The sequence below is a fragment of the Sphaeramia orbicularis genome, chromosome 3, assembly GCF_902148855.1.
Source record: "Sphaeramia orbicularis chromosome 3, fSphaOr1.1, whole genome shotgun sequence".
Lineage (NCBI taxonomy): Eukaryota > Metazoa > Chordata > Actinopteri > Kurtiformes > Apogonidae > Sphaeramia > Sphaeramia orbicularis.
The window spans coordinates 28,404,757-28,431,667 of NC_043959.1; the positions used below are offsets into that span (position 1 = coordinate 28,404,757).

Below are 26,911 nucleotides of genomic sequence, written 5' to 3' on the forward strand. Positions count from 1 at the left end.
CTCCAAGTGCTTTTCTTGTTTTAAGGCTGGTTTCACAGCCTCGTCATAAAACACAGAGACAGCATAAATAGCATCACTGAAATGTGTTCTGTAAGTTTAGAGATCTGCATCCTCTTTGGTTGGGCATCTTCTGGACATGGTCTCCCAAGGGAATTTTCCCTGTTGGCATCATCATCAATGCATTATAATGTATGATATGGTTTTTCCAAATTACTAATTTTCTCTTCATTTCGGTCACTAAATGTGCAATGGCTATTTTTTTAACAGGCATTGTTGGGTCTTTTATGTGGTCCTATTTGGTGCTAGGCAGCGATAAAAAAATTTAATCGCAATTAATCGCGTGGATTTCTGCGATTAATCGCATAGTTATATTGTGTGTGTGGGGGGGTGTTTGCTGGCATCAACAGTGTGTATTGCCTTTCTGTGATATTTCAGACTTTAAGTACTCTGGTGATAAAAATAATTCCACATTGCAGTGCTTTCAAACAACTGTGTCCTTCTCAACTCCACCATCTGAAGACATTTAAAATGAAAATGTCCATGGAAAAGACCGCTACTTTTCTTCATGTTTATGTCCACACCAGTTTATTTCTGCTTGTGAGTGACTGACAGGAGTCTTAAGCCCACTAATAAGTACTAATACTAATAAGCCCAATAATATGTGATGTTCAGTTGTTAAAAGTAAGCAAAGGGGGCCCTCTAGTGGTCGAAATAAGTTGCACTAACGTATGTTTTGTACTTTCGGTGTTACCGTAGTCAGTTCGGACATAGGAAGGAACTAACAGACACATTTCTTTCACTCTGTTTGTATGGCCCCAAAAACGTTTGCCTGTGAGCATTTTATGTTCAGTTGTTGTTTCTCTGATGTGAACCTTCATTGCTGGATAAAAAGACATTGTAAATCTTAAATTAATCTGTAAATGCTAATTGTTAGCGTGTCTATGGATTTTCCCATTCAAGTTAGCATCGAGCTAATCGCATCGTAAATAAGTAAAGGTTAGTTCAAAGGCTGGCATATTATATCTAAACACAACCAATGAATTTACATAAACTTAGCATGAGCCTGCATAAAGAATTAGCAACCCATTTGTGACTGCTAGCATAAATGAATTAGCTTAAACTGTTAATAACACATTGTAATAAACACATCCAAAATAACGTCATAAACATGTTTCTAACGGCACGTTTGCATGTGAAATTGTTTAGCAAACAACAGAATGATTGATACATACAGGCGTCGAACTGCAGGAGTTACACAAAGTTTGATTCAGCATTTCTCGGAAAGTTCGCTCTTTTCTCCTCTCAGCTACACCAGCACCGGCGTTTGGTGCGTGTGGAGTGCCAAAATAAAAGCATGAGTTTCAAAATAAGAGTCCGTATGTATAAATGAACTAAGACTTGTTTGAAAGGCAGAGCGGCATTAACGGGAGATTTTAAAAAATTGTCGGCGTTATTTAATGAATGCGTTAACGCGGTAATAACGTGTTAACTTGCCCAGGCCTTGTCCTATTACAAAGTACAGTTCAGAAACACTTTTACAAATTTGTTTACATTCCACCATATTAAGCTTTACTCATTAGTGAGCTGTTTTTAGTTAAGAACAAGCTGCCCCGATCAACTTTCTCCAGTGTGATTAACAACATTATTCGTTCTGTTGTATTGTATGTTCATTCAGTTAAGATCTGGAGTTGATCCTTGATCACCATCAATGACCGCTCACTGCTCCTAATATGTACTGTATGCTAATGCTAATTACCTCCGCAAGGAGGTTATGTTTTTGCTGGCATTGGTTTGTCTGTCGGTCTGTCTGTGTGCAAGATACCTCAAAAAGTTATGGACGGATTTGGATGAAAATTTCAGGAAATGTTGATACTGGCACAAGGAACAAATGATTAAATTTTGGTGGTGATCGGGGAGGGGAGCACTGATCTGCCTTGGCGGAGGTCTGTACTTTCCGAGTGCTTCTAGTTGCTAATGTTATGTACTGTTTGTGCATTTGGATGAGTAAAATGCAAATAAAAATTAAACCACATTTCTTTATGATGATAATAAAGCAAGTAAACCTCTAAGTTTTATTAACTGGAGGGAAAAACAAGTGTCCACAAACAATTTGTTAAACTCCATGGGTTTTATTGGTGAAAAAATGTTGTAGAAAATGAAAGTGTTTCCATGTTCATTGTGGAACCTCTGAATATCCAAAACCATTGTATCTGATTCCAGTGAAAAGCTGAAAAACTGCATTTTACCCAAACTGTTTAAAAGCATTGGTAGAATTCGCGGATGAAAACATATTAAACATTTAACATCAGTAGGTGCTTCCAGTGGCGTGCAGCTGAGGGTTTAATTAAAAAGACAGAGATGTTTTAAACAGGTAATTGACCAGCATGGAAGCAGTGCAGTGAGAAGGTTTTATGTGCTTGACTCCTATGAAAATAGAACATTCATGAACCTGATCAAAGAACGATGCTCTTATCTCAGCCTCTTTTGGATTAAGACTCATTCTGTTCTCCCTGCATCATGTGGAGTCCTTGCACAGTGATGCACAAAGCCAGAAGCAGCGCTCCCGGTGTTTCTCCTGCCACCATCGCCAGCTCATCTAGATCTTGGAGCGTCTCGTCGGTGGAGCAGAGGAACTCCGTCAGCCAGTGGAGCTCCCCTCCCTCCTGCAGAGGACCAGGCAGCGGCTGGGCGACCTGAGCCTTACCACTGTCCCTAATGCTGCTCACCTGCAGGTCCAAGCAAGATGCATAGTAGTGAATATTATGATACACTGATTCCTTTTGTCATTTTGTAAACTTCAGGAAGTAATATTTAGTGGCACTTAGGGATGTAACGATATGAAAATTTCATATCAAGGTTATTGTGACCAAAATTATCATGGTTATCATTGTTATCGCGGTATTGTTGAAATTGTGCTCAGTGTTTAAAAAGTACTTATACACAAGCTAAAATAATTTAACCAAGTTATAGTTTGAAAAAACAACAACAACAAAACAAATAAAATAATTGGCACAATACACTTTCTCCTGGCAGAAACATTCAAATATTAACCCTTAGTGGTTCAAGCCTATTTTGTCCATTCTTCAGTACTTTTGATTTTGCCTTTATATACTATATAAACAAATGTTTACTATACCCATGTTTGGTATCTTTTTTTTCAGCATAACTTCATCTATCTCATCTGTCTATTATTTTTTCACTTTAACCTATTATATTAACACAAAAGGCCAAAAAACACAAAAGAATATATAAAATCCGATTTGAAAAATGGATATAATTTATTGTATAAATAACACAAAGATGCTTAACAAACCTTTTCAAAGACTTTAAAAGTGAATATTGGTTCCAAATATTAGGTATATAAAATTAAAATTGTAATAAATTAAAACTATACTCAAATATTTGACATAAAAGCAGATATTTACATAGACGTTTTTTTCCCCTAAAAGTGTGGTAATCAAACACGGTTATCATGATAATTAGAATTTAAACAGTAATACTAACCGTTGGCAATTTTACCGCGGTTTATCGTTATACCAGTAATCGTTACATCCCTAGTGACACCTAGAGGAGAGGTCATCCCTAAATATTGCAAGGTGGATGTACTCCACCCGATACATGATTCTGACACTCAAACGACGACTTTTTTGGTTTTACCACCTGAAAAAAGCCTGCCTTAAAGGTCAACACCAATTTAAGTGTAATAGATAGATAGATAGATAGATAGATAGATAGATAGATAGATAGATAGATAGATAGATAGATAGATAGATACTAATTTTATATAGCCTCCTGAGACCCAGTAAGTAAACTTTTTCGCCGTTTTACATTAAATAATTGCCTTAATTGGAAACAGTATAATGCAGCAGTTTTTTCAGACACATTTTTAAAAATTGTTTTTATTTAATGTCCTTTTCAGCTGACTTTTTTTTTTTTTTTTTTTACTAAAGCTGTGAAACCCTTGTCCACTACAGAGGACAAAAATGAATTGCTGGGTTTCAGGAGAATATATACAAAATTTGTGTATACATTGTCTCTGTCTGTCTGTCTGTCTATAAGCTTTTTAAACTTACCACAGAGACACTCTGTAGCCTGTTTTTGCATTACTGTGGTGTTTTTTGTTTTTTTTTTTGACTTACATTTTTTATGACTTATCCAAACATATCACATCATCGCTCATCAAATACTAACACTAGAGCACTGGTAAATTACCCACTGTCCTGCCCACCCACCCGTAACCAGAAGGGGTCTTCATATTGATATCGTGTTTTTTGTTTTGTTTTTTTTTATCCCGCACACATCAGCTTTGACTATCCATGTATATAATACATACGTACACCATAAATATCTACACAGAGGTGTCTAGTCATAATATACACACATACAAACATAAGGTATGTGATCATTATCTTTTCAGTGTGAGTATTACTTGGTGTTTTAGTACAGTATTTCAGTTTCAAACCAAGAAACTAACATTTTAGAATAGAATAAAGTTGACCTGTCAGAAAATCAATGTGGTTTGGCAGAGTCTGACTAACGGACAGATGAACAAACACCTCTGATTACATTTGGTAATGGTTAACTTGTTATTATACAATTTCCATGATGTGGAGCATTTCTCTGCCTTAAGCCCTATTTGCATGGGACTAGTTTAACCCATGAAGTTCTGGTAATTTGGAGAAGAAAAACTCTCACATCTGTGTTTCACTTGAAGCATTCACACAGGATATGCAAAGTCTGTATTTTATTCAAATTTACTGACAGTATTCAGTAAGACAGGCGTACTACTTACAGAATAATATAAAGATATAACAATGTTTGTTAATGTAGCTGCTATGTCATCGATCTCGCCATTTTCAGATGTCGCTCTTCTGAAAGTTGTACGTTTGCTCTCTTTTGCTCTTTCAATTAACATTCATGCTCTATTACAACATGAGCCTCTTTTTTCATAAAGAGGAATTTTGTAAAATTCCTGAGTCTCTGTTGAGCTACATCAGAGGTGTCAGGGACCACATACATACACACACACACACACACCAATTTGATTTTAAGTGGGCTGGATCAGTCAAATGATAGCATAATAACCTATGAATAATAACTCTAAATTGTTCTGTTTGTTTTAGTGTATTACATAATGAAATGTTTCCATTTACAAACTATTCTTTAACAATAACATATGAATAACTTGAACCATTACGAACAACCTGAAATTTCTGAGGAAAAATAAGTGCATTTTTAACAATATTATGCCTCAGTTTCTAATTTACACATGTGCGTTATAACTTACAGATCACAGTGGATCTACAAATACATAAAACATGTAGTAACAAGCAGAATATTGTTAAAATTGCACTTATTTTTCTTCAGACATTTCAGGGTGTCCATATTTGTTCAGGTTATTCACTTTTTTGTTTTTTGTGAATGTAAATATTTTCATCATGTAATTTTACTTTTTCCACTAAAACAGAGCAAAATTTTCAGTTACTATTATTTACAGGTTACCATAATATTTTACCCACTTATGACTTACTGACTTTTACCCAGTTAAGATTGAATTGGTCTGTATATCTTAAGTGTAATTTTTTGCTCTTCATAAATCCATTCCAATTTGGCCCGCATGCTATATGTTTGACACCTCTGGTCTAGATCCAGGTTCAGACCATTTCTGAGAATGATTGAGATATGAGACAGACCAACTTTTTGGTATTGCAATCGGGTCTATCTGTCAACACAGGTAACTAAAAAAATACTGTCACATTTTGACTTGAAAATTATTCATAGTGTGTGGGTGATAGGGATGTAACAATATGAAAATTTCATATCACGGTTATTGTGACCAAAATTATCACGGTTATTATTATTATCGCGGTATTGTTGTAAGTACTTATACACACACTGAAATAATTTAACCAAGTTGTATTTTGAAAAAAGGAAAAAAAAAAAACAACAAAAAAACACAAAAAACAAATAAAGTGATTGGCACAATGCACTTTTTCTTGGCAGAAACATACAAGTATTAACCCTTTAGGGTCTGAGCCTATTTTGGCCATTTTCAGTACTTTTGATTTTGCCTTTATATACTATATAAAGAAATATTTATTATACCCATGTTTGGTATCCTTTTTTTTTCAGCATAACTTCATTTATATCATCTGCCTATTATTTTTTTCACTTTAACCTATTACATCAACATAAAAGGCTAGAAAACCCAAAAAAGTATATAAAATTTGATTTGAAAAATGTATATAATTTATTGCATAAATAACACAAAGATGCTTAACGAATGTTTTCAAAGACTTTAAAAGTGAATATTGGTTCCAAAGATTAGGTTAATAAAGTTAAAATTGTAATAAATTAAAACTATACCCAAATATTTGACATAAAAGCAAATCTTTACATTGGCGTTTTCTCCGGAAAAGTGCGGTAATCAAACACAGTTATCATGATAATTAGAATTTAAACGGTAATACTAACTGTTGGCAATGTTACCGCAGTTTATGGTTATGCCGGTAATCATTATATCCCTAGTGGGTGAGGGTACTAAAAGTCATTAAAGAATAAATAAACCTCATCTCACCTTCCCCTATGGTGGGTGTGAAAAAACACAAAAGCAAGGCCCTGATCAGAGCCATAGTTTAGTTTGATTCTGAGCTTCTTCCACACTCAAACATAATATTTAATGGCAGTCCACATTAATGCCAGACAACTACCATGGTGATAAAATACTCCTCACACAAAGCATTAAAGAAAAACAACACAAGTGCATTCTGTCGGTTTGTTTACACACTACTGAAAATGTAATTAGGATTTTTTTTTTTTTTCCATTTCTGCACTATTGTCCTCTTGAATTCCCCCAAAATCTTGCACATTCAACCTTTAATTTCAACTGACACAGAGGTACAAAACCAAAAAAATTGCATGAAAGAAAAGTACTGTTCTTGGAATCAATAATAACAAATGCTGCTGACAAGGAATTCCAAGTTGAAAATAAAAGGAAGCTGCCCTACTTTTCTAGTTTCACTAAGAACTAACCCGTAAACGAGGAAGAAAAAACCTTATATCAGCATCTACACAATGGACAATACAGTAGTATATACACAATTTGACAGATTTCAACAGACGTGCAAAGGAATAAGGAGTTTGTTGTCCCTGATTCTGGGATGTAAGATTCTTTTTTTTTTTTTTTTTTTTTTTTGCCACAGACTGTGTGGCTTAGATCAGCAGGAAACTTCACAGGTTCAACCATCACAGCAAAAGATAAACAACTCTTTCAAAAAACATCTGCTTTTGTTGCTTTTGTCATGCTGCTCTCATATCCAGCATAGTAAGATGATATCGAAAAAATAAAAAAGAAACAAAACTGCAACGTTCATCAGTTTACTTTGAACATGTTTGTAATATTTAGAGTGACAATCTTCCACTGAGACATTGAAGTTGACTCCTGTTGGGCCCTTCTTATATTCTCTTATTCATTCATGATAAAATTAAAGCAAAAGTGAGAGTTTTCTGTGCTTCTTAAGGCGCTCGTCATAAAAATAAAAGATTGAAATGGAAATAGGAAAATGTTCCCCATGGCAGGGCTGGACTGCTTAGTGCTAATTATAACTGACTTTTTTTTACTATCAGATTGTTATTCATTCGATCCATTAATTTTGAGATGCCTATCAGAGGTTTGTCCGACTCATTTTGCATCACACCACTACGAAACCAATCGGCTCTGCCAGCAGATTTCTCAGAAAGACTCTGGTGTGCTTTCTCAATGGATTCAAAAACATTGACGCATGATGACAAACTGAGACGTAATGATAGGCTTTTAAAGGGCTGAATGTGTTGCATCTTTGAGTCTTTAATACATGAGGTTGCAGCGGCCTGAAGCTTAGGAGCTTTTCTGAAAAATACCAAAAATATCTTGAAAATATAGGAAAATACACCAGCAGCTGCAGTGCAGTTCTGACATCAGAATGTACTAAGCCCAGGACTCACTGCTCTGACCATCTGAAATCTGCTACAAACTTCACCACCTTAAAGAAAGCGTCTAAATGATGTTTTATTAAACTACAAACCCGTACGGATGTCTAGTTTTAAATCTGTTTAAATGTGTATTCATGGTATCCTGCTGTAATAAGTCTGAAGGAGTAGGAGTGTTACAGTATTTTGCTGTACTACCCCCAGACTGGACTCAGGTAATAATTTAATTGTGCAAAAGAGTAAATGGTTGTTCATCTGCATGTGTCAGCTCTGGGATGGATGGATGGATGGATGGATAAGAGTGGGTGGGTGGATGGATGGATGGATGGATGGATGGATGGGTGGGTGGATAAGAATGGATGGATGGATGGATGGATGGATGAGAGTGGGTGGGTGGTTGGATAAGGATGGATGGATGGGTGGGTGGATAAGAATGGATGGATGGATGGATGGATGGATGGATGGATGGATGGATGGATGGATGGATGGATGGATGAGAGTGGGTGGGTGGTTGGATAAGGATGGATGGATGGGTGGGTGGATAAGAATGGATGGATGGATGGATGGATGGATGGATGGATGGATGGATGGATGGATGGGTGGGTGGGTGGATATGGATGGATGGATGGTTCTCAGTTCATCTATGTACATAATTGGAAATATAAATGTCTGAGCTCATTTTTGGTCTCCTCCAACTCTTGAGGGCATATCTGATGGATGGATGGATGGATGGATGGATGGATGGATGAGAGTGGGTGGGTGGTTGGATAAGGATGGATGGATGGATGGATGGATGGATGGATGGATGGATGGATGGGTGGGTGGATAAGAATGGATGGATGGATGGATGGATGGATGAGAGTGGGTGGTTGGATAAGGATGGATGGGTGGGTGGATAAGAATGGATGGATGGGTGGATGGATGGATGGTTCTCAGTTCATCTATGTACATAACTGAAAATATAAATGAGCTCATTTTTGGTCTCCTCCATCTCTTGAGGGCATATCTGACTGTAGAACGTTGCTGACTGTAGGACCCTTCCTGTTTAGCTGTATCACTATCACTGTTTGGTTATCATGTCTTTAAATATATGCTTGGTTGAGTTGACTTACAAGATGATTGAGGACTGTCAGTGTGTCAGGGCTGCACTTGGTAATCATGGCTGGCATATGGTCTGGCAGTACTATAGGAGGCAGAAAACAAATAAATGAGAAATTCTGCTGTAAACGCTTCACAAATTCTACAGTAAACAGATATACGTCTGTGGATGTCAGATATATATATGCACATTGCAGCCTTCAAAACCAAATTCCAGGCTTCCAGTTTTCATATGATCTTCAATTTAATACCATACTGTTTCATTTATACAAACACTCATTTAAAGAGGATGACATGACTTACTGTCCACGGCGCTGACCAACATGTGAACAGCTCTGAGGAAACAAGACCTATAAGTCCATCTGGTCAGAGGAGCAAGTCTGAGCAGATCCAACACTGAACAGGCTGACAGTGACTGAGGCAGGTGAAAACGCTGCTGCTCACACCACAGACTGAGCTGAAAAAACAAATGTCACGTAAATGAAAATGAAAAATATTCTAGCTCGAACCTAGAGAGGCCTCCAGACCAGTGGTTCTCTACTGGACTGGCTTCAGGACCCACTATCACCCCTCAATGACAAGCTGAGACCCAAATTGATAACAGTTAAACATCTCAGTAACATTTTATAATAAGTACACACAATGAACCATTAGTTAAGCATTAACAAATACTGAATTCATCATTTATAAAGCATATTTCTGACATAAATACTCATTAATGAATGGTTTAGAAGCACTGTTATCATTTACTCATGTTTGGGCTGCAGCGGGAGGTAACGGGTGTTCCCTCAGGAGAAAATATGACCGAGAATTTGGGCGACCAGGTTACTGAAAAGTAGGGTGTCGGATGTTCAAAGCATGTTAAATTAAATTACCGGTTTCACACCACTTATGGCAGTTTCTGAACGCACCCCCACGTATTTACCCCCAGCATTGTTTGGTGAAGATGGTCTGTTTTGTTTGCGTTCTCTTTTAAAACTTGAAAGCTTTTGCCTGCTGGTCTGACTTTTGGTTTAGTTTTAAATATATGAACCTGTTTTATTCATCTGAAACAGCTGTATAATGTTCTTCAGCACATCTGTCACGTTCAACCTCTGACAGAAAATAAATTATATTTAAATCAAAAATAACCTTCTGATGTCTTCACAGCTAACTTAGGAGTAATAGAAAATTTAAGCTTGACAAAAATGGTTCTTTGATTTCTTTCGTGATACATATCGATATCGTCTGATATGACAAAAAATTATTGTGATATGATTTTTATCCATTTCCCCCACGCCCTAATTACAGACACTTCCGTATGACTGTTTATATAGGGTGGGGAAGCAAAATTTACAATATTTTGAGGCAGGGATTGAAAGACAGTGTATGACCAATTAGTTTATTGAAAGTCATGAGAATTTATTTGCCACAAGAAAATTGACATAATAGAAAATGTTTTTATTCTATGTGTCCTCCTTCTTTCTCAATAACTGCCTTCACACGCTTCCTGAAAGTTGCGCAAGTGTTCCTCAAATATTCGGGTGACAACTTCTCCCATTCTTCTTTAATAGTATCTTCCAGACTTTCTCATAATAGTTTTGCTCATAGTCATACTCTTCTTTCCATTATAAACAGTCTTTATGGACACTCCAACTATTTTTGAAATCTCCTTTGGTGTGACGAGTGCATTCAGCAAATCACACACTCTTTGACGTTTGCTTTCCTGATTACTCATATGGGCAAAAGTTTCTGAAAAGGTATGGATAATAGTGTTAGGTATGATTATGACATCAATATATGTTTGGTTTCAAAACAATTGACGTAGTGCCTCCTGAGAAAAAACAACTAAATGTTCATTGTAAATTTTGCTTCCCCACCCTGTATAGTGCCAATACTAATACATGATTATCTCAAGGCGCTTCATAAATTCAGATGAAGGTCTTAAAAAGACTATATGAAGAGGAAACCCAGGAAATCCTCCAGAAGTAAGCCCAAGGCAACAGTGGGAAGGATAAAACTTCTTTTGCAGATGAAAAAAACCTCAGAAGGAACTGAGTTCCAAATATGCTGCCATCTGCTCCAACCAACTCAGGTTAGTGGACAGAGAGGAGAGAAAAGAACAGAGAAAAGAAAGAACAAGAAATAACAGAGAAACTGGACGACGCAGGCAAACACTGGGCAGGTTGGAGTCCAGAACTGAACATCAGGTACAAACAGAACAAGAACCAGAGATACCTGGAGAAAGGAACAGGAAGAGTCAGAGGTCAGAGAAGAAAAGCACAAAATACCAGATGAGTAATGGTAACATGTACAATTCATGGAGAAAGGGGGAAGAGGAGGAAGGGTGGTCGATGCATCACTGTCCCCCAGCAGCCTACGACTGTGCGACTGAAACTAAGAGATGGCTTAGGCCCAGTCTAGTTTTAGAAGTTAAATTTAAGACTTTTTAAGATCTTTTTAAGAATAATAAAAAAATTTATGAGTCCTAGAATTTAGGAAAATGTATTCATTTACTCCAACCCCTTGATTCCCATATTTCAAGTCATTTCTCACCAGGCGCTGTAAAGTTAGCAATAATTACCCCGCACCCGAAGGGGAGGTAAGGGGTATTGCTTTTAGTTCGAGATGTTTGTTTGGTTGTTAACACTCTAGCAGCAAAACTATTGGTAGAGTTCATACCAAATTGAGTTTATAGATTGCCAGTGACCCAAAGGGGGGCTGTTTGGCCCTCAACACAGAGATTTTTTTAGGACCACACTACAAACAGAGGGGTATGAGAAATTTCCCATAATTCTGTTCATATCATTGGTGAGATGGAGGTAAACACAGCACAAAAGTGCAGCAGTGTGATGAAAAAAACACACAACTGTACATATTTTCTTCGTAAATAAGTTAATCATTTTATCGTCTGTTTAATGCCATTTCAATGCGTTATAGACCCCATTTCTTCGGATTGCGGTTGATAGCTGCAAAAAAGATGACCAAAGCCCATGCAACAGAGATGGCTACAGCTGCTGACGGCATGGGGAATTCTTTCGCAAAAAAAGTTGTCACATCTGTTTATATCGACCACTGATGACGAAACAAGGCTTGAAGGGTTGTGTTGTTTCATAGGGGAATGTTTCAACCCCAAGTGCAAGGGCCAAGGGGGAGGGGTGAAAATGAGAATCGGGATTGGGCCGAAGTATTGTTAAAAAGCCACAATATAATAGTGATACATTTGTGTTATATTTGTTTTCTTTTTTGGTTGATTTATTTCCATATGTTTTTTTTTTTTTTTTTTTTTTTTACTTGAATGATCTCCCTATGGTGTGTAAAAATGTCTTGCCTCTTTTGTTTACTGATGACACGTTTGGTTATATCCCATGAAAATTTCAGTACACTGATTAGAGAAGCAAATGAAGAACTATCGTCTATTTCTAGATGGTTTCAGATGAATAAACTCTCAATACCCAAAAATCTAATTTTATCATATTTTGTAACAAAAATAATAAGTATAACAAGGAAAACAATAAAATATTCATGGATAACTTTGAAATAACCCAGGTTTCTTACATTAAATTTTTAGGTGTTATTGTAGATGGAAAAATTGAGTCGGAAATCCCATATTGATCTCTTCTGTACAAAAAAAAAATCATGAAGTCAATTGGCATTTTGAACAGAGTCCGTTCATTGATAAATCCTTCCTGTTTCTTGACTTTTTATTATTGCTTAATTTATCCTTACATTATTTATTGCAATACTGTTTGGGCGGCAACCTGTCCCACGTATCTCAATAAGATTCTCCTAATTCAAAAGAAATTTTTAAGAATGATCAGTTTTTCTAAGTGACTCGACTCATCTGCTCCTCTTTTCAAAAAATTCAAACTTCTCTCAGTTTTTGACGTGAACATTTACCAGACCTGTGTCTTCATGTACAAATATGTTCACTTCACACATTTTCTTCCCAAATTTTTCAGAATTTCCCTATGTTGTCTTCTGTTATTCACAACTATTCTACACAATATTCAAGCAAATTTTATCTTCCGTACTGCCGAACTTCTGTCAGTATTCTTTGAAATATCATGGACCAAATCTGTGGAATAATCTAAGACCTTGAAAAGGACTTTAATTCATGAAAAAATGTAAGGCTATATATCATTTGATTTGTATTTGATGATTTGTAACGTGATTTACATTTTTCTTGTTTTTACTGTAGTTTATCAATTCAGTTATATTGTATTTTTAATTCTTTCTTCTTTTTTTCTTGCATATTGTTCATTTCTGGGGAGGTATTCATATAAGCCTTTTTTGGCTTCTAATTTCTCCTCCAAAATAATGTTACTTGTTTGAATGTTTTTGGTTTTTTTTTTGCTGTTTTATGATGTGCTAAATAAATGTTGGCGTGTCCTTTTAAATCTGGGGTTTCTTTTGCCCACATATGTCCCAGCTCTCCTTCTGACAGACTAATGCTGCTGCTGGCTCTTTAAACTCCTCCACCACCCAAGCATCCACCGGTAGGCTCTGAGGGGAGTTGTTTATTTATCGCTACCCAGTACCTATACGTAAAATATCTGCAGGGAGTGATGTTCCTGGAGCCTAGACGCCAAACTCTAAATATGTCTGTCTACTGTTATAAATATTTTAACATCAGCCAACAGACTGAACTGAAATGTACATAGTTTCCCTGTTTTTTTCTGTCAATTTCAAAGCCTTTCTATCAAGTCAAACCATACCGCTTGCTCAAGAGCAGTCACAGCATCCTTTTCTTCAGAAACCCAGCAGAGCCTCTGGAATAGAGTAGAACGGGTCGCGCGTGGAAGATGACTCAGTGGCTGAAACACACCTTCTATCTTCTGTAGCTCTGCAGGGGTTATCAGAGGTTTTAACATTTGCAAGTTGTAAAAAGTAAATCCAGGGCAATTGTGAAAACTGCAGTACATTTTACAAATTCCTGGATTTTCCTCTAAGCTGTGTTCAGAACATACCCTCCTGTATTTGTTGCAGGTTCTCATAGGTGTTCTCAGTAACGTTGTCAGCTTCAAAGGTTTCTGGTGCCAGAATTTTATCTGAATATGCTTTAAACACACAAATATAAAATAATACAGGTTAGAAATGGGAATTGATAAAAATTTAATGATTCAGATTCCATTATTGATTTTGCTTATTGATCCCATTCCTTATCGATTCTCTTATTGATTCTCATCGGGTGAGGGAATAAAAGAGTACAAGTACGGGGGGGGGCACCATACAATGAAAGTAAAACTTAAGACGCTTTACTAATACCTCTATGTCTCCCATTGTTGTGCATCTAATTTCCTTTCCCCTACCTTCAGAAACTTTTATTTGAGGGGACAGGGTGTTCGTTGCCTGCACCAGAACCGGCCTGGTGTTTGCTCTGCCGCTAGATTCACAAGTGTCGCTAAGTAGCGTATCAAATATGTGATATTCCTGCAAAGGAATCACATGCTGTGGACAAATGTTTGAGCATATTGGAGGGATTCCACCCTTTTGAAGAAATGGAAGCTTTGCAAGTGTTACAAGTAAGTGGACCTGGTGTCGTCTTTTTAGACCATTTCTGCCTCAACGCCATGTTGGCTACGTTCTAACCAAAACAATGCAGCATGCACGTGACATCATCACGCATGTGCAATGAAGGCAGAATCGGTACACAGCATCATTTAGCAGGCAGGCAAATGATTCCAAGGAATCGGGCTACTGGGAACCAGTAATATTAAAAATATCTGATCACAGTTTATAGAAAAGTGTTATTATTATTACTAGTAGTAGTAGTAGTATGATATAATAATGACACTTTTCTGTAAAATCTCAAATACTTGTTAAGATTTTCTGCCAGTATGTAATGTATGTGTAATGTAATTAAATAGCTTTTTTTTTTTTTTTTTAAAATCCAAGCAGTCAAGAAAATCAACGCATCCAATATGCTGACAGTTATTTTTTTCCTAAAATGTGGCATGGTTTTCTAGTGCTTTTTTCCAGAATTGAAAAAATGGAAATGGAAAAACTGCTATGCATTTACTGTCTTGTTTTTCTACCAGGTTGTCATAATTACATCTCAGATGATTACATATTATGCACTCACAGTTGTCTGCTTCAAACGTCTCTGGTGCCAGATTTTTGATTCATTTCTTGATAATATTACATTTATCTTATTGCAAATAATGTCTGTTAGGATTAAGTTTATGCAATTAAATAGTTTTTTTATCCAACATATTAGATAAATAAAAAAGGAAATCATCACATTCAGTTCTTATTGAAGGATTTGCAGGTTCTTTGAGTCAAAGCAGTTGGGATGGATGACACAGGACTTTGCTTCCAACAACTGGAATTTATTGTAAATTAAGTTTCCAGTTATATTGCCTGGCCAACATGTTGTTTGTGAAAAGCATATTTTTATCACTTGTTAATTATGGTCATTAACAACATGTCATTATAATCAGAATTTAGATACATATGAATGTAATTTCTGTGAAATAGGGTTGATGGGAAGATATGCTAAATCTGACAGATGTGTATTGCTTAAAGGAAAATAAACTGGTGACGCTAAGCTTTTGAAAAATGAAGATGCACTGAACGCATTTGTATAATTTCAGCTACAGAGTGTGATATCTGACAGTCCCTGAAGTGTCAGTTAATGTCAGGTGTAGTGTAATAGGTTCAAGAAGTGTCAGTAAGTGAAACAGCTGCAGCACTTGAAACTTCCCTTTAAGTGTATATTAATTTTTCTACTGAATAATCCTCTTTTTGTCCATTTTTGACAAAGCAACAGTATTAATGGAAGACGTACATTGGACCTTCTCGATGCCACATGATTTCACACCCAACGAGCACATTTCCACTCTGACGCTCTCTGTAACAGAAAGACATCATGAAAGAGGAAAATTGGGAAATAAATAGAACAAAATCTCTCTTATTTTTCAGAATAGCCACTTACTAATTTCATCGTCTTGAAATTTGATCTCATTGAAGCCATAGGCATAAACCCGTCCTGCTGGCACTTTGTAGGACTTTTCCTTTTCCATCTTGCCCTGAAAACCACAACTCTGCTTATTACCACAGTGAGGTGCATGAAAACATTATCCTATAAACACGACCAATGTTCTGTCCTTGGACATTTGTCCAAAAACAGCACTATGGAAACTCTCGGCCGTGCTACTGTATTTTTGTCAAATAATCAACCATTCTGTTTTTATTTGTAAGGCATATTTCATACACAAGAACAATTAGAAGGTAACAAGCAAATGCATAATAAAGTGACGTTTCAGCCACTCATGCAACACATACACATTTGAGATGAAAACAAGATATAGCTGCAATTGAATTGAATTGAAAAAATCTTTAATGTCCTCGAAGGGCAATTTGACTTGCAAGAGAAGTGTACATACCTCACATATCACCAAAATAATCAGTTTCACATAGTACAATAAATACAATAAATACAGTAAATAAATAAGTCATCATAGTTAACGGTGCATTGTTCCCAACAAGTTCGTCTACAGGCTATTTAAAAACTTAACAGCAAATGGGACAAATGATTTGAGATATTGGTTTGATTTGGCTCTGCAGGGCAAAGTATACCGTCAAAATCTCAGGTCTTTGGGCATGTTTTTTCACTTAAACTGCTTATGATGGAGTCATCTTCGAAGTTGTTCACCATGACGGAAGTGATTTAGACACGTAAGCGAGGAAAGAATAATGCATTAGTGATATTTAGGCTATCACTGGGGTTTTACAAGTTTGAAGAAAAGTTAGTGATGAAAGTCATACGCTGCTTTAAAAACATTCAATAAAAAACCTTCAATAGTGATCTGAAAGAGCCAATATTGTTTTACTGAGGTCTTTATATAAACAATATTATTAGATATTTTGTTGTTGCACAATGTACAAGTTGAACATTGTCAGGTATTGGCTCAGTCAGTTCTTTATTATCATTTTTGTCAAGCCGGGTCTCACAGAGCAGGATACGGAGCTCCTCATAATGGTCCACCTTCAACTTTTCACTGAGATGCGCACTCACCTTTGCAGAGAAACCAAAGAATACACTCCAGGATGCTTTAGATTCCCCATCCACTTCGGTCTGTCCATGAAGTTCAACTTCATCAGCGTTGTAGATGATCCTGTCAACGAACCCCAGCACTTCTCCTTTCTCCAATTCAGGCATCCAAAATGTATCGATCTTCCTGAAGGTAAGAAAGAAAGCACATTTGTTTCTAATGAAATTAAGACAAAAGGAAACTAAGTAAAGACAACTGTGAAGCAGCAATTACTGCTGCTATGTTAAGAATAAAACACTTCATTATTAGAGTACTTTATGATTGTTTTCTAGATTGATTCACCCACTAATTGCTTTAACTGTAATGGGGATCAAATTGATTAAAATTGAATTGACATCTGAAATAAAATCAGTTAAATAGGACTTGATTCTAAGTTTTCTAGGCATTTCAACTTAATTCATTCAGCATTTACATTTACTTAAAAGTTGTAGTAGGCAATGAGGTAAAAGCAAAAAAAAAAAAAAAGTCTCCCATTATGGGGTAAGTTTTCTAAGCATCAGGTGAGAAGGCAGGTGGGAATCGAGAACCAGTTTTTTTTGAGAACTGGTTCCCAGTAGCCCAATTCCTTGGAATTGTTTGCCCACCTGCTTAATGATTCTGCTTATCGATTTCACCTTTGTTGCGCATGCATGATGACATCACATGTATGCTGCATTGTTTTGGTTTAGACATAACCAACATGGCATGGAGGCAGAAACGCTCCAAAGTATGATTATATTTCACACCAAAAGATGACACCAGGCCCACTTGTAACACTTACAAAGCTTCCATTTCTTCAAAGGGGAAAATACCTGCAATATGCTAATACATTTGTCCACACAGAATGCAGTTCATTTGCAGGAATGTCACATGTTTGATACGCTACTTAGCGACACTTGTGAATCTGATGATGATGATGATGATGAAATTCTTTATTCAGTTATCACATAATACAACCAGTGTCAACACTACAAACATTACCAACAGGTTAGTGACTGAAAACGCACAGGCAGAAGCAGAATGCTTATGTTAATGCCTGTTCTACATAACAAATTCAGCTACCCAGCTTTCAATATAGGAAAAAGAAAAAACAACAATGCATACAACCAAAGAAAGAAGCAAGAACATCAAAAAGTGTAACTAAACCAGAAAAATAGAAAACATAACCAACCAAATTAATGGTATTTTAATGTAGAGTCAAAAATAAATTATTTACTTATTACTTATTAGATCTTAACAATTGTGTCCTTCAAATATTACCCTACGTACCATTTTTTTTAAACATCGAAAATGAGCTACACATTCTTAAATCCATGCTGGCCTCATTCCATAATTTAACTCCAACAACAGATATACACCTTCTTTTAGTCTCTTTTCTAGCTTTTTGTACAACAAATTTACAGACATCTCGTAAATCATATTTAGACTCATGTTAAGAACCTTCGTACACAGACAGAGAGTAACTTTAATTTAGCTTTATACCTTATTTGCATTATTTCATAGTAAACCAAATCATTAAATTTCATAATATGGGATTTTGTAAACAATTCATTAGTATGTTCATAGTAACCGGCCTTATTGAAAGTACGTATAGCTCGTTTTTGTATCCTATCTAGCCGCAGAACAAACACCAGGGCATCAACTGGGCCCGGTTCTAGGGGGGAGTAACAAACGTCTGGCACCCCCAAACAAAAGTTTCTGAAGGTAGATGAAAGGAAAATGAGATGCACAACAGCGGGAGACATAGAGGAAATAGTAAAGCATCTGAAGTTTCACTTTCACGTTGTATGGTGTGACCCCTCCCCAACATTCCTGATTACCGCCTCATATATGACTATCTGGAACCAGGCCCCGCGTCATCTGTTATTATTATTTGTGCATACTGTATATGTTATATTTTCTGTGCGGAGATGGAAATATAAAAGACAGTTAATGCACACACACCTGTTTGTGCTTTTTTATTCCCTCACACAATGAGAATCGATAAGAGAATCGATGAGGAATCGGATTGAAAAGCAAAATTGCTAATGGAATCTGAATCATTAAATTCTTATCAATTCCTGTCCCTACATGTGAGGAATGCAAGAGGGCTTGGCCGAGTAATGTTTTACAGAAGAAAAAAGAAAGACACCACCCCCTGCTCCATGCAGGCCCAGACAGGTTAGTGAGTCAGCTACTGTTATTTGCCAAAGTTCAACATATTAACAGGAAATCATTTTTATACTTTTACCATAACCTTCAACTGAGAACAAAGAATAACAACATCACAACAGAAACCAGCGATAAAACATGACTGTACTGCATGACTGCTGTTACTGTAAATAGATTGGCATGTACACTTTATATTCTGTTATTGTTTATTCTTTATACAGTTTATTCTTATGCTATTTTTTACCTCACAGTATCACAATTCTCTGTATGTTTAAGCATCTAGTGAACTGACAAGAAAGTACTTTTGAATCCAACAACACCATCTAGAGTTCTGAGTTTCTGAGTTTCAATTAAGAAAAAAAGAAAGAATCATACTGGCCACGGTATCCTTTCTTCAGCGAGGGACGATCGACTGCCTTCATCTTAATAGTGACAGTTGATGATCCCTGTTGACTGGATCCTCCTGCTTTGACATCAGCAGAAACCTTGTCTAGGCCTCCTTGTATGCTGCCACTCACTGAGATCTGTCCACTGGACTGGTAATCCTTAATAAAATCTTCCTCTGTGAAATCAAGGCTGATACTGTTAGTGTTGAATTCTATAGTTTCAAATGTAGTTTGTTGTTCCATCTGTGACTGGGTACATACCTGTGACGTCAACAGAGAGTCCTGGAATCAAGTGAACAAATGTGGTACTCTGGACGTCATACTTAGCTGAAAATAGAAGATTCTTCTTCTTTTTGACTAATGCCAGTAGATCCACTTTTTCAGGACCTCCATGGTAGATGAGAGATTTGTTTGGGTCTGCTTCACGGAGTACCTCTTTAACATGCTGCTTGAACATCTGCCAAAAAAGAAACACATAAAACAACAAGACAGATTACTGACAAAATACCGCTCTTGACTTGAAATGAAAAAAGTAAGACAATGATCTTACTGTGTTGTACTTTACTTTTGAAGATAGGCTCTTGATGTTAAAAAGGTACAGTAGTTGTTCACACCACCAAATCTGCAGCACTGTGGGTGGACTTTGACAGATCAGTTTTACAGGCGATGTCGAGTAGAGACTGATACAAACTGGAAATGCCAAACACTGCTTGAAAAACCAGATTATCAACCCCATAAACACCCACCAACTTCAAAGATTCCTGGTAATTATCGTAACTTTCCAGACAAGTTCAGCTGCCACAAATGGAGCCAACGGGGGAGGGGGTGGCGGGGTGGGGCGGGTGTGGGGGCAGGTGGGTGCGGGGTTAACAGCTCACAGAGGTGTGAATGGCCCTAATTTACATTTGAATGTCACTGGTGCCTGCCATGTCTGGCCTCAGAAACAGCCATTGGATGCTTTTTTTTCTTTTTATAGCATCCCATTGGATGTTACCACAAAGGACAGCTCACATGTGATTGGTCGTCTGTGCAGCATTATACTATGCTCCACCCCTTAAAAATATTTATTATTATTATTATTATTATTATTATTATTATTATTATTATTATTATTATTATTATTGTTTGTTATTTATTGTTTGTTTGTTTGTTTGTTGCAGGGTAATAATTCAGACACTGAAAACATTACCACCAATATCAATAAAGAAAGAACACAACTGCCAAGATCATGTTAAAAATAAAGACAAGCTTTATTAAAATGCAGAATGAAAAAGCACACTTACATATTTAAGAAAACAGTGCCAACACTTTCAAATTAAAACAAACTTTTAGAATAAATAAAAATTACGACATTTTCAAATTAAAACTAACTTAGAATTTAAAAAGTCAGTCCCAGTCAGATGTGCTGTCCTCATATGCTACTGTGCAGCTACAGCCACAAACACAAATAGAGTCCAAACAAGGCTTTCTGTTCTGAGTTGGAGGTTCTCCTTTACTTGACGTTTTCTTTAACGTATTTGTAACTGCAACATACAAAATACATGCAACTTCAATTACTAACAGACAGTTATTATTAATTACACTACACACGTAATGCACTCACACCGCCAGCTTGAATAGCATCAACGTTAGCTTCATTACACGTTCACAGAACAGTTTCAGTCAACCAACATCTAGAACCTAATGTTGTTTTCAGATATATACACTTACAAACACGAAAATTTTCCAAGGCACACAGTAGTAGAGCACACTTAGCGAACATGAGTTTTTCAAAGATCATCTCTAGCAAAAGAACGCTCACTCTGTATTTTGGTGGAAAAATTTACTTTTTATATTTTATACTCTTTATATTTTATACTGTTAGTACATCTTCTTTTAATGCTGAGTCATTATTCATTATGTGTGATGTTTACCACTCTGTAACACCCCCAACCCAGGAACGGAGTTCTTGCCTTGAGTTAAAACCCAAACACCTAAATGTCTGAATGTGTAGATAGAGAATGGCGCCTGCACTCCAGATTGGATCCAAGCAAGGTTAGAGTGGAGAGGTCATCATGACCTCTTCACGGAGCAGAGAAGGAGTAGTATGGGGTGGTACGATGTACGTAAGGAATGACATCATAGTTTGAGGGGGTTGGATTTGGTTCTATATAATCTTTAGTTTTCTCTTGTTTAATCAGACTTCACTTACAGAGTTTCTCTGTGACTGACTTCTCAATAAATGCATTTATTTATTTTAACTCTAACTTTCTCTCCGCCTCTTTGTGTGTGGGTTATCAGTTGAACATTTCCATAACAAATTGGCGTTGTCGGCAGGGTTCCATGTGTGCTGTCGGGCGGGGAACGGAGGTTGGTGGACTGATCATCCTACGGGCCAAAAAGCGGCTGTAGCCCCGTGGTAAAACGACACCGCAGACGGGGGACCGGCCCCGAGCCCCGCCCGTCTCACCACTGGAATCGGAACTGAGTTCAACGCCACACACGGTGAGAAAGTTACAGTTTGGGGTGTTGGGCCTTTTACTCTCTGTGTTCCAAACTCACGTCACTGGGCACGTCACTGAAACAATAGTGGCGTGCGATTCGGGTTTATATATATATAAAAGAATAAGTATATATATATATATATAGACCTGAGTCGGGTTGCTATTGTATGCAAATACAATAGAGTACAGGCGTTTTTGTGAGATTTTTTCGCCTTCAACCAAAAAGAAAATCGTATAGGGTTGCTATTGTATGCAAATACAATAGAGTACAGGCGTTTTTGGGAGATTTTTTCGCCTTCAACCAAAAAGAAAATCGTATAAGGTTGCTAGTGTATGCAAATGCAATAGAGTACAGGCGTTTTTGGGAGATTTTTTCGCCTGCCTTCAACCAAAAAGAAAAATCGTATAAGGTTGCTACTGTCTGTAAATACAGTAGAGTAAAGTTTATAACAAACTTGAAAGCGTTTTAAGTGATTTTTTCGCTGACAACTGAAAAGAAAAATCAGGGTTTTTTAGTATTTTGTTTGCCAAGGAACAAAAACCACTTAGAAGACGTTCTAAGTGTAAAAATGGGAAACCGGCCGGGGCACAGTGACGGGGGTGTGGACAGAGAGGCCCCTATTCCAAAACCCATGGGTAAAAAGAAAATATGGGGAAATTGTGCTTGAATGTGCTGATTATTGGGTAAACATGGGTATTTTTTCTAAAACGCCAACTTTGGGTGTGCAAAAACTGAATGAGTTAAAGGGAGGCAAAGAGAGAAAAAACAAGGTCAGGGAATTTAAACAATAGGAACCTTGTAACAAATGTTTTGAGATGTGGTGAATGAAGCAAAAACAAACTGAGGCATGTGTAACCGTAGATGACACCATCTAGCTGTGTTTTTTTTCCCTTTATGCCTAATTTGTTAGAATATTTAAACCACTTCTTTTCATTCATAACTTTATACTTCCCTTGTATTTTTGTGCGACGTCTGTGCTACGTCTGTAAGATCTGGTAAATTATGCTGCTGGTTATAAAAACAGATATAAAACAGATTATACAGATTAAACAGTTATATTTTCGATTGTCAAGGAGCTTGAGCTCCGCCACTTTACCATATACCATATGCCCCTCCCTTGTGTTTCTGTGCAGGCAGCGAAGTTGGTGTCCGGGTCTGGACGCCTGCCCACAAAGACGCCGCGAGAACCCGCCCCCCCCTCCCGGAACACTCAGCCGTAATTCCAGAACCGGCCAAACATCAACGGGCCCCAGCAGGCCCCCCAGGTCTGCTGACCCCCGGCCTTCTCCACCACCGGAGCCGGACTCCACACAACCCGACTCCACCCCTGCTGCTGATGCTGCAGGCAGGGGGGAGGACTGACTTCTGGCACAGCTGCACAAATGCCCATGGTGGAAGTCAGCGGACCAGACGGTCTTGCTGTGGTGTTCAGGGCATGGACATTCACTGAAACATCTACCTGATCCATCCGAGGGACTTTCTGCAATGAACACAGACCCACTGGGTCCGAACTCAGGCGGCTTCTGGCTGCACAGATGACCCCTAGCCTCTGCTGGACGTTTTTTCCCACCTGAGGCTGTCTGTCTGCATGGACAAACCTGAAACAGGCCTGATGAGACAGTGGAAGATTCCAGACGCAGGGCAGGGGTCACTTTCATCAGACACTCCGGACTGGTCCGCCCGACCCCCCCCCCCCCCGGGGAACAGCGTGGGCGGGGACCGGAGAACACTCGAGGCCCACCTACACCCGGAAAGGGGTGGTCCGACATGTGGAGGGGTGGGCCACCTCTGTGGCCAACCAGGACATGGGAAAAGGGACTGCCCACAGAGAAGGCGGGGCGGAGACAGCCACGTGGAGGGAACGGGGCAGGGGATTGGCTCGCGGCCCTGGAGGGCGGGTCTCCAGACACGGATTCCACACCCACTACAGCTTCTGCTGCACTGCCCAAGGGAGGAGGAGGTGACACACACACACACACACACACACACACGCTCAGCTGTGTACTGACTCCTATCAGAAGCTCCCTGTGGTTGATCTTACTATAAGCAGGTTTAAGTTATTGTTTTTAGTAGATAGTGGAGCTACATACTCTGTGATCAGACATGTAGACTTAACACCTACACTAAAGTTGAGTGGAAAAACTATTATTTCTGTGTCGGCTGGTGGTAAACAGGACAGAGAGAGCTTTACTGTTCCGTTGACATGTGTTTCACAAGAATGTACTTTCTAACATTCTTTTTTTACTCGCACCCGTCTGTCCCATTAATTTGTGTGGGCAGGATTTGATGTGCAAATTGGGGGTAAAACTTGAATCGGGTCCAGAGGGGTTAACGATAACTCAACAAAACACAGTCGCAGGCACAGATCTCCACTCACATTGTGTGTACGCACACACAACGGTTAGGTATGCTGCTGGGTTACCAGATTCTGTATACCACTGGAAAGTCTGTTCCCCCCAAATTACAGAAAAATGGGTCGAGCTAAGTGACAGCAGACTTCAGCCTGGCGCTTATGTCTCACCCCCAAACAACCTTAGTGCACAGCAAACACAAAGATCCTTAAGGCCATTTCACTCCTTTCAATTCTTAAGCCAACTGCATTGTAACAGATTTTAACATATTCATCTATTATCAACTTATTGTAACTTTTGAAAGTAATTTATACAACTCATGAAAGAAGTTTGGTCTTTGACCTAAAAACATCACATCAGATAGGTGTTGGTGCCATCTTCTCTGAGGGTGGTCCAGTCCAGTCTTCTGTGGTGGGTAGAACATGTGTTGGTTCTGCTGTAGTGTCTGTCGTGGTAGAGCATATGTTGGTTCTGCTGTAGTGTGTGTGGTGGTAGAACATTTGTTGGTTCTGCTCTAGTGTGTGTTAGAGTGCAGCTCAAAGGTTAGAGAGCTCCAGACTGTGGAAGGATGGAGGCCTTACAGTCAACCCAGATGTCCCATCAGCAGTGCCATCTTCTTCATCAGACGTCATATCCATTGTGATCCCCCTCCATAAATCTCCTCCTTGTTGTCCAGTTCAGCCTCTTTTGCCTCCAGCTGCTGTAAAGACAGAAGTACCATCAGTGCTGCACTGTGAGGCTAACAGAATAGTAGAGTGTGGTGTTTGTGTCAGATTCAGATTAAACACAGATTCTTATAAATCTTACCGTCTTTATTCTCTGCTGCAGGCTGAAACTTTCATGGCTTCTGCCTGGACTGTTAGACCTGGTTGGCTGTATGTGTAGTTCCATCGGACTGTTTCATTATGTCTTACAGGCCACTGGAATTAAAATATACAAGTTAGGAAGATTTAAAAAAAAAAATAGATGCATAGGATTATAACAATAGAGAAGCACAACACAACAAACTATTAAAGTTCCTTAATCAACAGGACTCCACTTTTTTCTCCATTCAAGCCTGGACTTGCAGCTGGAGCTGCCATTAAGTGAGAAGTCACTCCTTCATTGTGGGTGAGCTCAGTCTGAAAACCAAATAGAAATAGTTCAGAAAAAGCAGACATTAAAGGCATACATTTACTTCTATAGAGCAGAATGGATCCAGGCTTTTTCAAATCTGACCCTTGCTCTGGTTCATACCATCTGTTGTTTCCTTCACTGTTTTGCAGACAGCGCGCCTCACATAGCCCAAGGGGCTGGGAAGGGGTTGTTGCCAAGCCTCTCTAACCAGAGGTTGGGAATTCACAGCAGTTCCCGGCAGTTAGAGAGAATTTTCTGTGCTGACTTCAAATTCCCACTATTAGGTGTTAATTTGAAGTTCCAACGCAATTTACAGGGACGTTAACTCACAAAAACCCCACTTTTCATGCAGTGAAAGTAAATAATTCCTGATAAGCGAAGCAGGCACGCCCACACACTGCATTGTTCATTGTTACGATGAGAGATGATTAATAGAGAAAACAAAATAAAAACGTACATTATCACCACTAATAAAGTTTACAGTCAAATGGTCTGTCACAGTTTCTTTGGATTTACCTTCTAGATATGAAGTTTCTAAAAAGCATGGCGTCTCACAAATGAGAGACACCAGGAACAATGTAATCCATGCATAACACCTATTAATGACCTATTAAAGATCCTAATGCAATAGTAATCACTCAGTTATTTAATCTCATGCATATTTTATTTTTTGACGAAAGGAAAAAAAAAAAGTATACTTTTAAAGCTGCAGTGCTTGATGTTTTTGTTTGTGCCTCAAGACATTTGAATTCCAAAGGTCTGAGGGGAAACAAGAATTCTTGTTTCTACAAGTTCCCTTTCATTCCATTGGAATTATAGAAGTCTGACAGAAAACAAGAATTCTACTGTGGACTGTTTTTGGGCTGAAGATCCACTACTTGAACAGCGTTTGCAGTGACAGTATTTTGTGTGTGTTCTTTTTTTTTTTTTTTAATTTAACCTGTCATCCAACCAATAAATAAATATTGTCACACACAAACCATGCACATGGAGTCTGAGGAGTCTGATGTGAATTTTTCAGTTATTTAATTAAGTTCACAATATGAGATATAATGGCTTCATCAAACATTGAAGATGACACATGATATTCTCACTTCTCTCCTTTTTACCACTAAAGCCTGTGTTCACTGTGCTTGTGTTCTGTATTTGGCTCCAGCAGTCATTTCTCTGCCTCCAAACTCTTGTTCTCACTGTTCTAATATGATAGATCGTAGAACAGTGAAATACCATTTTCATACAAATACACAAAATAAGTTGGATTACATTTATTTACTTATTACTTATGTATAAAATATTACATGTATAAAAGCACAAAAGTTGGGATTGCAATGATTTCATCCAT

The 26,911-nt window shown here is 37.9% G+C and overlaps 1 protein-coding gene across 3 annotated transcripts; it reads right to left on the reverse strand.

Moving 5' to 3' along the window:
- Positions 1–1,995: 1,995 nt before the first annotated feature.
- Positions 1,996–20,356, reverse strand: LOC115437283 (uncharacterized). Of its 3 annotated transcripts, none has more exons than XM_030160485.1 (11): positions 20,184–20,356; positions 19,880–20,075; positions 19,608–19,794; positions 17,066–17,228; positions 15,983–16,076; positions 15,836–15,898; positions 14,016–14,105; positions 13,764–13,891; positions 9,370–9,523; positions 9,081–9,151; positions 1,996–2,726 (listed from the first exon to the last, which is right to left on the reverse strand). In XM_030160485.1, exons 1-11 carry the CDS (start codon positions 20,352–20,354, stop codon positions 2,490–2,492), a joined length of 1,554 nt encoding a protein of 517 aa, XP_030016345.1. In that variant the 5' UTR covers positions 20,355–20,356; the 3' UTR covers positions 1,996–2,489. The 3 variants fall into 3 exon arrangements, with proteins under 3 accessions (XP_030016345.1, XP_030016339.1, XP_030016354.1); XM_030160479.1 differs by having other exon boundaries at positions 1,998–2,726; positions 20,169–20,356; XM_030160494.1 differs by having other exon boundaries at positions 2,001–2,726; positions 20,179–20,278.
- Positions 20,357–26,911: the final 6,555 nt, after the last annotated feature.

Coding starts and splice junctions, on each gene's coding strand:
- LOC115437283 (XM_030160479.1), bottom strand. CDS start 20,354: ATGGGGTTGATAATCTGGTTTTTCAAGCAGTGTTTGGCATTTCCAGTT. Junction 20,076..20,168: donor CAAAAGTAAAGTACAACACA/GTAAGATCATTG, acceptor CTTTTTTGGCAG/ATGTTCAAGCAGCATGTTAA. Junction 14,106..15,835: donor TGGCATCGAGAAGGTCCAAT/GTACGTCTTCCA, acceptor GTGTGTTTAAAG/CATATTCAGATAAAATTCTG.